This window comes from Lathyrus oleraceus, chromosome 6 (genome assembly GCF_024323335.1).
Source record: "Lathyrus oleraceus cultivar Zhongwan6 chromosome 6, CAAS_Psat_ZW6_1.0, whole genome shotgun sequence".
NCBI classification, from domain to species: domain Eukaryota; kingdom Viridiplantae; phylum Streptophyta; class Magnoliopsida; order Fabales; family Fabaceae; genus Lathyrus; species Lathyrus oleraceus.
In genome coordinates, this window is record NC_066584.1 from 57,326,007 (window position 1) to 57,338,714 (window position 12,708).

A 12,708-nucleotide genomic window follows, 5' to 3' on the forward strand; every position below is an offset into this window, starting at 1 on the left:
TCACATATGGAAAGAGGCATTAAACTGACGCTAGCTCCGAGATCACATAATGCCTTGTTAATGACAAACTTGCTTATTACACAAGGAATAGAAAAACTACCAGGGTCTTTCAATTTGGGTGGCATGTTGTTTTGGATAATGGCGCTACACTCTACAATGAGTATCACGGTCTTGTCATCTTCAAATTTCTTCTTATTAGACAAGATCTCTTTTAGGAACTTATCATATGAAGTCATTTGAGTAATGGCCCCAGTGAAAGGTATAATAACATGAATTTGTTTTAGGAGCTCGATGAATTTCTTAAATTGATCCTCATTCTTGGTTTTGGCTAGTCTTTAAAGGTATGGTATCTTTGGTTTATTCAGAGGTGGAGGTACATAAGGTTTCTCTTTCTCAACATCATCTTTATTAGTGATACTCTCTCCCTCTTCAGCTATTGGTTTTCTTACTTGACTCTCACCAACAACTTTCTCAGGATCCTCCTCTACTCTCCTATACATCACATGACTTTCAACTCTTGGGTCTATTGGTCCATCTAACTTTGTCCCACTTCGTAGGGTGATAGCGTCTGTATGGCACTTAGGATTTGGTTAAGGTTGACTTGGAAATGTGTTAGCTGGAGAAGCAGTAGCTACTTGTTGCTGAGCAACTTGAGAGATTTGAGTCTCAAACATCTTTTTATGTGTAGACATGACTTCAACCTTGTTTTCTAATTGTTTTACCAACTCGTTAGTATGAAATTTTGATTCATGAACTCGTTGTTATGATGGGCCTGGGATGCAATGAAATTCTCCATCATAAGTTTTAAGTTTGACTTCCTAGGAGCAGCAGTAGCTCGTTTTTTAAAACATGTAGAGTTTAAAGGTGGAGGACTTGGCGCAAACAATGAATTATTGTTCTTGTAAGAGTAGTTGGATGGTCCTTCCACATTAGAATAGAGATTTCCTTGCGTATAGTTGACATGGTCGGGTGTAGTTCCAGTCAATATTTTGCAATCAGTGGCTATATGTCCTTGGACTCCACAAATTTTGCAGTTTGGGGCTTGTTAGGGGCCAATTAGCACTAGTTTTCATATATTTTTATTGGTCCCTTTTACCATTTTCTTATTGAATTACACACTTTTATCCTCACAATTTTGTATAAATGCAATTAAGTTTAAGTGATTATGTTTTAAGTAGATATTTCACGTATTTGTTAGTTTTGTAGAAGTTTTTGTACAAGAGAGCATTGAAGTGCATAAGCATAATTTGGAAGAAGTTTCAATGGCAATTTGGAATAATTTGGAAGAAGAAAACTTGGGAGAAAGGTTATTTGAAGCTTGCAAGGCAAAGAAGCTGAAATTGCTTCAGTTCACGCCGCGACCAGGGATGGCGCCGCGAACCTTGCGAAAACAGCAAGCATTTTGTTTGGGCCAAGTGTTCTGTTTTCAATCCAACTTTAGTGTGACAGTTTTGTATCACTTTTAGAGTGCTTTTCATTTTTAGATGAAAATGAACATTTAAGGAAAGGTTGAACTCTTTTAAAAACATAATGGAAAAAAAGGAAAATTCATTCACACATCGTAGAAGAAAAACAGAGCTTACTTTGATATTGCATTTTGCTGTCCAAAATGATGATGAGGAGCTAAACCCCATTTCGTCAAGATTGGAGGTAGTAGTTATTCCTATTTGTTTATGTATTCCGTTTGACTCTTGTATATGACAAAAGGTTATTGATGTATTGAAAGATATTTTTGCCCTATTTTGAATATTTAGATTTGAGTTGTTGTTAAGAAAGATTATTCAAGTCTTGACATAAAATATGCTTTCAAGTAGTGAATGAGTTGTAGAAATAGATTTATACACTACTCTTATTTTGTATCAAACATTAAAGATTTCTATATTGGTAGTTAGGTAGAGAAATCATTTAACCATTAATATAGTGATTATCACAATATCATTTAGAAATAAATGATATTGAGAGGATACTTGAATATCATCAATAATTTTAAGTCTATATTTTTGTCATTAAGGAAACATAAGAAATTTGAATAGTGAACTCCAATCTTGCCAAGCCTTTTACATTTGATTAAAACTATTTTATTGTCTTAGTGTCATTTTACTCAAAAGATAACTTTTCAAACAAAACAACTTGGTTACATTTTAAACTTATAATAATTTGGATTACAGAACGGCGGTAATAACAACCAATCTCTATGGATACGATATTAAAATATATACCGGAAATATACTTTTCAACAAATTGGCGCCGTTGTCGGGGATTGGTGTTCGATATTACAAGCATTGCAATAATTCATTGTTCTAAGTTTTTTATTATTACTATCACTCTTGTGTTTCACTTGGTTTGTTAGTTTTGTAGATTCTAGTGCATACGAGGAAAGGCTATCGAGGAGCAATTTCAATTCGATCCCGAAATTGAAAGAACACTTTGAAAGCTCAATAGCAAAACACGAAGAAGAAGGAAACTAGCCGAAGAGAGGAACCGGAGAGAAGAAGTATCTACTTCTTCACTTGTTCAAATCGAAGAAGTGGTTGTAGAAACTTGTCAAGGAAACATGGCGGATGAAACTCCTACCGAAATGTCCGTTAATAGTCCAAGGCGGAATGCCCAATTTTCTCGAGGTGGAAGGAATACGGAGATGAAGACCGGAATCCTCCAACTCCTTTATGCAAATCCATTCACCGGAATGGACCATGAAGATCTGTATACCCATCTCATCAAATTCTATGAGATTGCGGGTTCTACGGGAGTAGAGGAAGCGGGTGAAGAAGCATTATTCAAGAGAATATTCCCACACTCCTTAGTGGGAAAGGCAAAAGAGTGGTATCTTGATCAAGCACCAAGAGTGATGACGAATTGGAATTTGTTAGAAGAAAAGTTTCTAGAAAGATATTTTCCTCAATCCCGATTCATGGAAGCCAAAACAGCTATTGTGGTATTCACTCAAGGTAGCAACGAGTCTCTAAATGAGGCTTGGGAAAGATTCAAGTCAATGTTGAGAAAATGCAAAGGCCATGGTTTTGATGAACTCACTCAAATCCATATTTTTCTAAATGGGCTCCAATCAACTCACAAGACACTTTTGGATGCTACCGCGGGTGGCTCTCTTATGTCAAAGAATGCGGAAGAGGCGAAAGTCATTATTGATCGGATGGCACTCAATGATCGTCAAAGTCAACATGACCGTAGTCCTTCACAACGGAAACCGGGAGTTCTTGAATTCAATACCAATGATGCTATTCTTGCTCAAAACAAGATACTTTCTCAACAAGTGGAGTTGCTCACTCAACAAATGTCCAAACTTCCACAACAAATGAAGGAAATTCAAGGATCTCAAGCTAGACATCAAGTGGCATGTTGTGAACTATGTCAAGGAGATCATCCAACCGATTATTATCCTCCATTGGAAGAAGTGAGTTATGTGAACAACCAAAATCAAGGCTATCAAAGGCAACCCCCACCCCACAACAACTCATATCAAAGGAACAACCAAGGCTATCAACCATCAAGGTTCAACAACCAAAATTTTCAGCAACAAAATCCTTATCAACATCCGAATTCTCAAGGACAATAATCACAAGGAGGAAATTCAAAGCTAGAAGATACTCTCCAACAATTCATGCAAGCCTCTATGGCAAACCAAAAGAGCAACGAGACAGCTATCAAAAATTTGGAGAATCAAGTAGGCCAACTTGCGAAGCAATTGTCGGAACAACACGCGGGCTCTTCATTCTCCGCTAACACTGAAACCAATTCAAAGGAGCATTGTAAAGCAATTGTTACTAGAAGCGGTAAAGAGTTGACAAGTGGAAAAAGTGAGGAGATTACAGTAGAGAATGATATGGATGTTGTACCTGAAAATAAGGATGTGGATTGTGATATAGAGAAAGTGGCAGAAAGTGTTCAGTTCGCGCCGCGATTTCCCTTTGCGCCGCGAAAAGAGCAGAAACAGAAGGAGTCAGCAGAGCAGCAGGGTGAAGTGGATGAGAAGAAAGAAGCTAAGCCGAGAAAAAAGAAGAAAGGAGACAAAGGAGTGAGTGCCATTCCATCTCAACATCTACCTTATTCGCACGCACCATCAAAGAAGGATAATGCTAGACACTATGCACGGTTTATGGATATATTTAAGCAACTTCAAATAAATATTCCACTTGTCGACGCATTAGAACAAATGCCAAGATATGCAAAGTTCATGAAGGATATTCTCACAGAGAAAAGGAGATATGTGGGAGACGAGACAATCTTGCTTGATGCACGTTGTAGCGCCATAATCCAAAAAACTCTCCCAAGGAAGGAGTCTGATCTGGGCCGAGTTGTTTTACCGGTAACCATTGGAGGAACTTACATTGGTAATGGTTTGATCGACTTGGGATCTAGCATCAATTTAATACCCATATCCATTGTTAAAAGATTGGGGAATGTTGAGATTAAATCTACAAGGATGACTTTACAACTAGCCGATAAGTCTACCATTTCACCATATGGAGTTTCTCAAAATATGTTAGTGAAGGTGGACAAATTCTTGTTTCCGGTAGATTTTGTGATAGTGGACATGGATGAGGATCGTGATGTTCCTCTAATTCTTGGAAGACCATTCATGAAAACAGCCTGAATGATGATTGACATTGATGATGGACTCATGAAAGTAAGAGTTCAAGATGAAGAGGTAACTTTCAATCTTTTTGAAGCCATGAAGCATCCTAATGACAAGCATGATTCTTTCTGAATTGATGCCACCGAGGAGGAAATAGTAGAAGTTGCAAACCAAGTTCATGTTTCTAGTCCGTTAGAAAGATCTCTTATCGGAGCTTACAATGTTTTGACCGAAAATGAAGAAAAAGATATTGAAGCAATTTTGCATGAATTGGAGTCTTGTGGAGAGATTGCTTATCATGAGGAGACAAATGAAGACTTGGATGTGAAAAAGAAAGTGGAAGAGCCAAAACTAGAGTTGAAAATGCTACCTTCACACTTGAAGTATGTGTTCCTTGGTGATGATTGTACTAAACCGATGATCATTAGCAATACCTTGTCCACAAAAGAGGAGCATAAATTGATACAAGTGTTGAAAAAGAATGAAGGTGCAATAGGGTGGGTATTATCCGATTTAAAGGGTATTAGTCCGACCTATTGTATGCACAAGATCATGATGGAAGAAAATTTCAAACCCGTTGCACAACCTCAAAGGCGCTTAAATCCCTCAATGAAAGAAGTGGTGAGAAAAGAAGTTATCAAACTCTTGGAAGCCGAAATGATTTATCCTATCTCCGATAGTGAATGGGTGAGTCCGGTGCAAGTAGTTCCAAAAAAGGGTGGTATGACGATTATCAAAAATGATAAAAATGAGTTGATTCTAACTAGAACGATAACCGGGTGGAGGATGTGTATTGACTATAGGAGGCTAAATCAAGCTACAAGGAAAGATCACTTCCCGCTAACTTTCATGGATCAAATGTTGGAAAGGTTGGTCGGCAAAAATTTCTATTGTTTCTTGGATGGTTATTCGAGTTACAACCAAATTTAGGTCAATCTGGCGGATCATGAGAAGACGGCTTTTACATGTCCTTTCGGCATCTTTGCTTACCGAAGAATGCCTTTTGGACTATGTAATGCACCGGCAACTTTTCAACGGTGTATGCAAGCAATATTCTCGGATTTGATCGAAGAATGCATTGAGGTGTTTATGGATGACTTCTCCGTTTATGGATCGTCCTTTGATTTGTGCTTGAAAAATCTTGATGTGGTTTTGGGAAGATGTGTGGAAACAAACTTAGTGCTCAATTGGGAGAAATGCAACTTTATGGTCACTGAAGGTGTTGTTCTAGGTCACAAAATCTCTTCCGAAGGGCTAGAAGTTGATAGAGCAAAGGTGGAAGTCATTAAAAAATTACCACCTCCAACAAACATCAAAGGAATAAGGAGCTTTCTTGGACATGCCGGATTTTATCGAAGATTCGTCAAGGACTTCTCAAAGATAGCAAAGCCCTTGGGTAATTTGCTCAACAAAGGTACGCAATTTCTTTTCGATGAGTCGTGTCTAAAAGCATTCCTTGAGTTGAAAGAAAAGTTAGTCACCACACCCATAAGCGTTGCACCAAATTGGACACTTGATTTTGAACTTATGTGTGATGCAAGCGATTATGCGGTTGGTGCGGTTTTGGGTCAAAGGAGAGCTAAAAATTTTCATGCCATCCACTATGCTAGTAAAGTTTTAAATGAGACGCAAGTCAATTATGCGACAACCGAAAAGGAGTTACTAGTTATAGTGTATGCATTGGAAAAGTTTAGAGCTTATTTGATTGGGTCCAAAGTTGTAGTTTACACCGACCATTCGGAAATCAAATATTTGCTAACCAAGCCGGATTCCAAACAAAGATTAATTCGTTGGATTTTGTTATTACAAGAATTTGATTTGGAAATCCGGGATAAAAAAGGTTCCAAAAACTTGGTAGCGGATCATTTGTCCCGTTTGATTAATGTGGAAATTACAAGCAAAGAAGAAGAAGTAAGAGAAGAATTTCCGGACGAAAAACTTTATGCGATTCAAGTGAGGCCTTGGTTTGCCGATTTTGCTAATTATAAGGCAACCGGTTTGACACCGGAAGACCTCACTAGAAAGACCTATCCGCGATTTGCATGAAAGTGAAAAGGTATGAGGGATCCCCAAACGAGATATTTCCTCTATTGATAAAGGCTACCAATGTAAATTTTGATGTATCCCAAGTCATCATTGATTGCAGAAGATATCGCGATATCATGTGCTCAAATCTCTTGAAAAGTTAGGAATGGAAATGGAGAAGTTGGTCATACGAACGATCTAAAATGCAAGATTCCAATGGCATAGTAACATATCCCTGGGGGTATGTCAAACTGATGGTCATTCTAGTAAATGTAACAGACACCAAGGCAGACGACTCATAATTTATAATGGTTTCCTCCAAAAGCATTTATAATTGGATTTTGGACACACCGTTTGCACCAACCTTAGACACGATTGCTTTCACAACTACAGTACCACAACATTCACAATGAGCCAGTGACAATAAGCACTGACTTATCTAGAGGAAAATGATATACAAGGCTTTGCCAGCGATACCAAAATGAGGACAGAGGAAAGGATTTAGAGATCAACATGGTCTCCATTGTCAGGTAGTTAAAGGGACATAACTATTAAACCCCCAAAAAGGTAAAGTGAATTACTCTAACTAAAACTTATAGGTGAAGACTCTTGATGAAATCCTAAGCTAGTTACCACGTCTTCTACTAATGCCTTCAGCGGCCATGCCAATTGGTTAAAATTAACTTACTTCATATGTATATCACAAATACTATTGCGAGGTACAATGTTATTCTTAATAAATAAAATTTTCACTAAACTCGCTTTCTCGTGTGGTCATGAAAGGTAGCGATGAGTTAGGGGAATTTTCACAAATGACAGTGACAGATGACAAATAAAGACAATAAACCAAAAAGGGGCAATTACAGGCACACCTCAATCTTGATAGCTAGCCACTCCATATGGAGTGGCGAGTCCACTTTACATCAACCTCGAACAAGGTTCTCACCTAGGGGCGGGGAAGGGTTATCAACACTTGGTCGGGCATAATCTCCAAAGATATCTGATAAAAATTCGAGCACGATTCGGAAAACAAGTTATATCCCAAAGAAACAAATTTGAGACTTAAATTAATACTGTATAAATAAGTAAAAATAATGGTAAGTAACCAAAATTGAAATGCACACTACAAAGCAGGAACCATGAAATTTTATTATTCATTGAAGATACGAATACACTAGATACAAGCACGCCAAAAAAAAAGACAATGCATCCATGCGTTCGGCTAATCCTCCAAGGAGATCAGTTTTTCATCCTACATCATTTGGCCAGGAAGTACTTGCTATCATGAGATAGGGCCCATGGAATAAAAATATTACATTTGTTGTAAAGATTTTTTAGAATATTTGCAAGCAATAGAGTAACTCACCTTCAATGACTTCGTGCACTCCTTGACTAAGGCAAGATTCTCAAGACGCATTTCACGGAAGCCTTCTTTAGCCTTTTCTCAACCTTCTTGGAAATCCTTCAAAGATGATTCAAGCTCTTTTACCTTTTTTTCGGGAAGGATCCAGTGATCGGTTCACTTCAGTAAGAGAAGCCTTTGTCGTAGATAATGATGCTTAGGCAAAACTAAGGATTCATTCTTCTTTGTCACCTCCTACACAAGGAACTTCACTTACTCAACCAGCGTGTCGAGCTACTTGAAAGGGTCCACATCAGACTCTATGGTCAAAAGCATGTAGACGCCTCTTAATTCTCTTCCAAATATCGATCTCACTCAATGGTAAGGTCATTGACATGTTCTTGGAGCACTTCCTTCTTCGTTTGAAGGAGGTCGTGAAGGAAGGCTTCTCCATGCCCGACAGCACCAAAGACCTGGATAGCCAATTTCCAATGCATATAATAAGCCAAGTCTAACAACTCCTCTTGAAGAGATTCTTCAAATTTGCTTAAGAAATAAGAGTAATCTTATTAATAGATAGAATTTCGAAACTCCCTAATCGTTCGGTCAAGGGCGGGCTAGCAGTAGTGCATGAGGAAACCTGGTCGGAACTAACACATAATTCCTCACATAGCTTGACATCTTTAAATCATGTGCTAGAAGTCAAGTATGCTTAGAGAGTGATCCCTCCACTTGAAGATCTCCGAGCTCAGGACCAAGGTCCAGACTTCCTCCATATTCTGGTCGTGACGAGCCAAGAGCATTCTCCGTCATAACTCGATCAAATAAGTCCATAACTTCCTCATGTGTCGGAGTAGGCGTGTCACAAGTAACTAAAATAGTAGGGACCTGCTTTTTTGGAACCTCTCATATGATCAAAATATTAGTAGCAATGACCAATAGAGGGATAACCCAGTGATTCCTCCTCATTTATTGCATGGTTTTCTCACATTTTAACTTATTTGCATTATAATAACATACAAGTTATTGAAGGAGTCACAGGCAATATTAAAAATAACATAGATTCCTCAGCTCAGTCACCAAAAATAACCTTGGCATCTTTCAACCTGGTCTCCCCCATCAAGCGTGTCTCTAAGAACCACTTTAGTTGCTCCTTTGATGCCGCATCATGAGGGGTGACACCCACTTTATAACCTAGATCCTCGAAGAAGGATACCCGTTGTCTCTTTAGGAAAATGTCTTCTTGAGAAAATCGTCTATCATGTTAACATAATACTCGTACTCTAACAACAAGTAGTTTTAGCTTCAAAACATAGAGAATATATCTGAGCATTGGTAGGGTGGCCTAGGATTTATGGAGCATATTTTAGCATGGGCTTCTTTGTTGAGAGGGGTGACTAGGAAAAAATTAATCCTGGAGTACTTCACACTATATGAATAAACATCAAACATCTTAATGCACTGCCAAAGAGATATCATTTCATGGCCCTTTGAGGATCCATTCGAGCTACACTGAGCTTTGAAAAGATGGAAGAAGAGCATCAAAGTCGCCACACTTTTCTTAAATACAATCCAGTATTAGAAGACTTTAATGTAAGACCAACTCACCTGGTGTAGTTGCGAAGGGGCGATTAACAAGTGACTAAGAACGCCAACTTTGAAATTGTTGAAAGGAAGAGAAAGACATATCAACAAAAGCACGCACTCTTGAAGAGGAAAGACACACCCCTCCTACTTGTTACACACCATTTTTTCTTCCTCGAGAACAAGTACTCCCCAGTCATACTGAGGTTCCACCTCAGTGAAAATTCAATCCAAACTGCCATCAAAGATGAAAGTAAAATCGATCCAACATCTACTGATCTACCCACATTTTTTACAAATTATCCCCCTTTGCCTAACGGTGTATGGTAGACAAAATCTCCAATTTGAAGAATATTATCAACACAAAAAAGACAAGTATGAAGAAACGATATTTTGGATCAAATATGCCAATAATAGAAGTTTGAACATTAGACATATCATAAACTCACTTTCCAAAAACCCTAATAGACAAGGAAGCGAAAGCAAGAAGAAAGATATAGACTTTACCTTAAAAGAAATGAGTTGATCACTTATATGTCTCAGATACCACCAAACGAGATATCACATATGAACCTTATCAGAAAATCAGTGCTTAAGAAATCACAAGAAAGAGAGAAGCTGACAATACAAAGAAGCTGACAATGCAAATGGCAAAAAGAGAGAAAAACAATACTTCAGCAACCAATTATGTGCCTCAGCCACAAGGGACCATACAATCCACTACATTTACTCTGGACAAGCAGTCGAGCTAGGGACGCACTCGATAAATCCCCGTCCTACACAACATAGACAAAGGTTTGGGAACAACTGTTTTGGACTGTTTGCAAGACTCAACGCAAAAGGCCCAAGATCACCATCAAGTGGTAAAATGTGCGGAGCACCAAGATCACCATCAAGTGGTAAAATATGTGAAGGAGTGGTCCCTCATTCATTAAAGAACAGAGAATTCTGACTTCCATACACGTTTATCACCGTCTGATTAGATCCAACGACTACTTGTACGGCGCGTCTCACCTCACGCATACGGTTTTAACCGCTCTTACTATATAAAAGAAAAAATTATATCATTTCAAATATTTAAATTTATTCTCACTCATATTATTTTTTATATTCTCACTAATTTAAGCGTAAATGTTAAACTGTTAACCTTATTCTCGTGTACCAATATCTTATTTTATCGTTTATCATCGAACATTATGGTTCCATGTTTTTTCACAATTGTTGTACTATATTGTAATATATATTATAGCTTGTTAGGTTTGCTTTCCTTATTTTTAGAAGCCTATAAGAATATAGTTTATCTATTTGGATGATTCTTCAACTACAGCTAGCTAACAACCCTTAAATCTTGGCTTTGCACATTGTACACTAGCTATGATTTCCCATTTTATTTTAATATTTTAAAGACAAAAATAAAGTCAATTATAATGTTTTGCTTTTTAAAAAGTGCACACATATTGCCCTTGATATTATAATGCTCTTTATATAAAGCATTCAGTGTAATGTCTCTTTTATAAAATAAATAAATGAATAAATAAATAAATGATATCATGTTAGTTAACTTGTATTATTTTTTATTTTCTTTTTCTTTTTCCCATTATACAAATTATTAAGTCATCGTCATAATAGTTGTTACAACCATATGTGTATGTAATTATTAATTAAGCAAGTATAATATGAAAATCATATAAAACAAGTTGCTATATGATATGATATAAATTATTCTACACTTGATTGAAATTCAAAGATATAGATCCAAAAACAGAATGTTCGAATATTGCTAGAGTGATTTAGAATTAACCTCATATATATATTATATTTAACAGAAAATAGTTTCTCTTAATTAATTAGTATTGTAATTTCTTAAATTACAGATAATCAATGTATCAATGAGACTTAAGAATTCCAATTTTGTAATTTTACGAGAAGCAACTATAGACGTTAACATCAATGATTTGTTCATATTCAATGTTATTCTTTTAAAAATAAAATTAAAATTCTTATATTTAATATCAACATTTATATTATATTTCAATTTATTAAAAAATTGTAAAAAAATTCATCTACTCTATATTTTTATATTTTTAGGTTACATTATACCGAAAGGATGGAAAGTGTTAACTTGGGCAACAGCTATTCATATGGATCCTACTTATTATCCAAATCCATATGAATTTAATCCATCTAGATGGAATGTGAGTTCTATTATAATGTCATAATTTATATTAAAACTGTAAACAAGTATTTAAATATTAGTGATTTTATTTTAAAATTATATGTTTCAGGATCACAATATTAAAATTGGAACCTTTCATCCTTTTGGTGCTGGAAGTAGATACTGTCCTGGAAGTGATTTGGCTAAACTTGAAATTTCCATATTTCTACATTATTTTCTTCTCAATTATAAGTAAGCACTCATTTTAACTTTTTACTATTAAATTATTTTAATATAAATTTAGCTCTATTTCATTTACATAATTAATCTATTTTGTGCAGGCTTGAGATAGTGAATCCAAAATGTCCCATTACTAATTTATCATCACCCAAACCCATTGACAATTGTCTTGCTAAGGTGATAAAGGTCTCAAGCATTGCATAGTTATTGGAGTGGAAAATAAATTTCCAAAGTCTCTTGGTTTGGAAATAAACAGTTGCTTCTTATTAATTACACATGAGTGGTATGTTATATTATATTATATTATTTTGGTTTTTGTTGGTATGCTTCAGCTTATGTAATGTAAATAAAAGAAATATTATTATTGTTAAAATTCAAAAGAATTATAATAAGGATTGATTTGATATTGTATAAGGCTTATTGAAGGTATAGTTTAAGAAGGAAGTTCAAGGTTAGATAGTTGATAACAATTTCTTCTCTCGTTAACACTTGTCTGTTCTCCAACAAACTTGTATTGATTTTTTCACTATCTTAAAAGATTTTTCTTATTTTTCTAAAGGAAATATACGGAGAAGAAAATATAACCAATAATACATGAAAATTGTAAAAAGCCTAAAAAACAAACAACCCTCCAAAAAATTCAAACCACAAAGGCATCTACAAGTAACACTACTTACAAGAAATATCACTCCAAGACTCCATTATCTAAGTGAACCATGTACTTAAAAGAAGATTTTTTCTAGAAGAGAACTTATCAAGAGGTGTCTT

The 12,708-nt window shown here is 36.1% G+C and overlaps 1 protein-coding gene across 1 annotated transcript; it reads left to right on the plus strand.

Annotated features, from left to right (window-relative positions):
• The first annotated feature begins 3,841 nt into the window (after nucleotides 1–3,841).
• On the plus strand, nucleotides 3,842–12,217 carry LOC127093995 (beta-amyrin 11-oxidase-like). The gene is made up of 4 exons (XM_051032878.1): nucleotides 3,842–4,037; nucleotides 11,634–11,740; nucleotides 11,831–11,952; nucleotides 12,042–12,217. The coding sequence occupies exons 1-4, from the start codon at nucleotides 3,842–3,844 to the stop codon at nucleotides 12,142–12,144; spliced, it is 528 nt and encodes a 175-aa protein (XP_050888835.1). The 3' UTR covers nucleotides 12,145–12,217.
• Nucleotides 12,218–12,708: the final 491 nt, after the last annotated feature.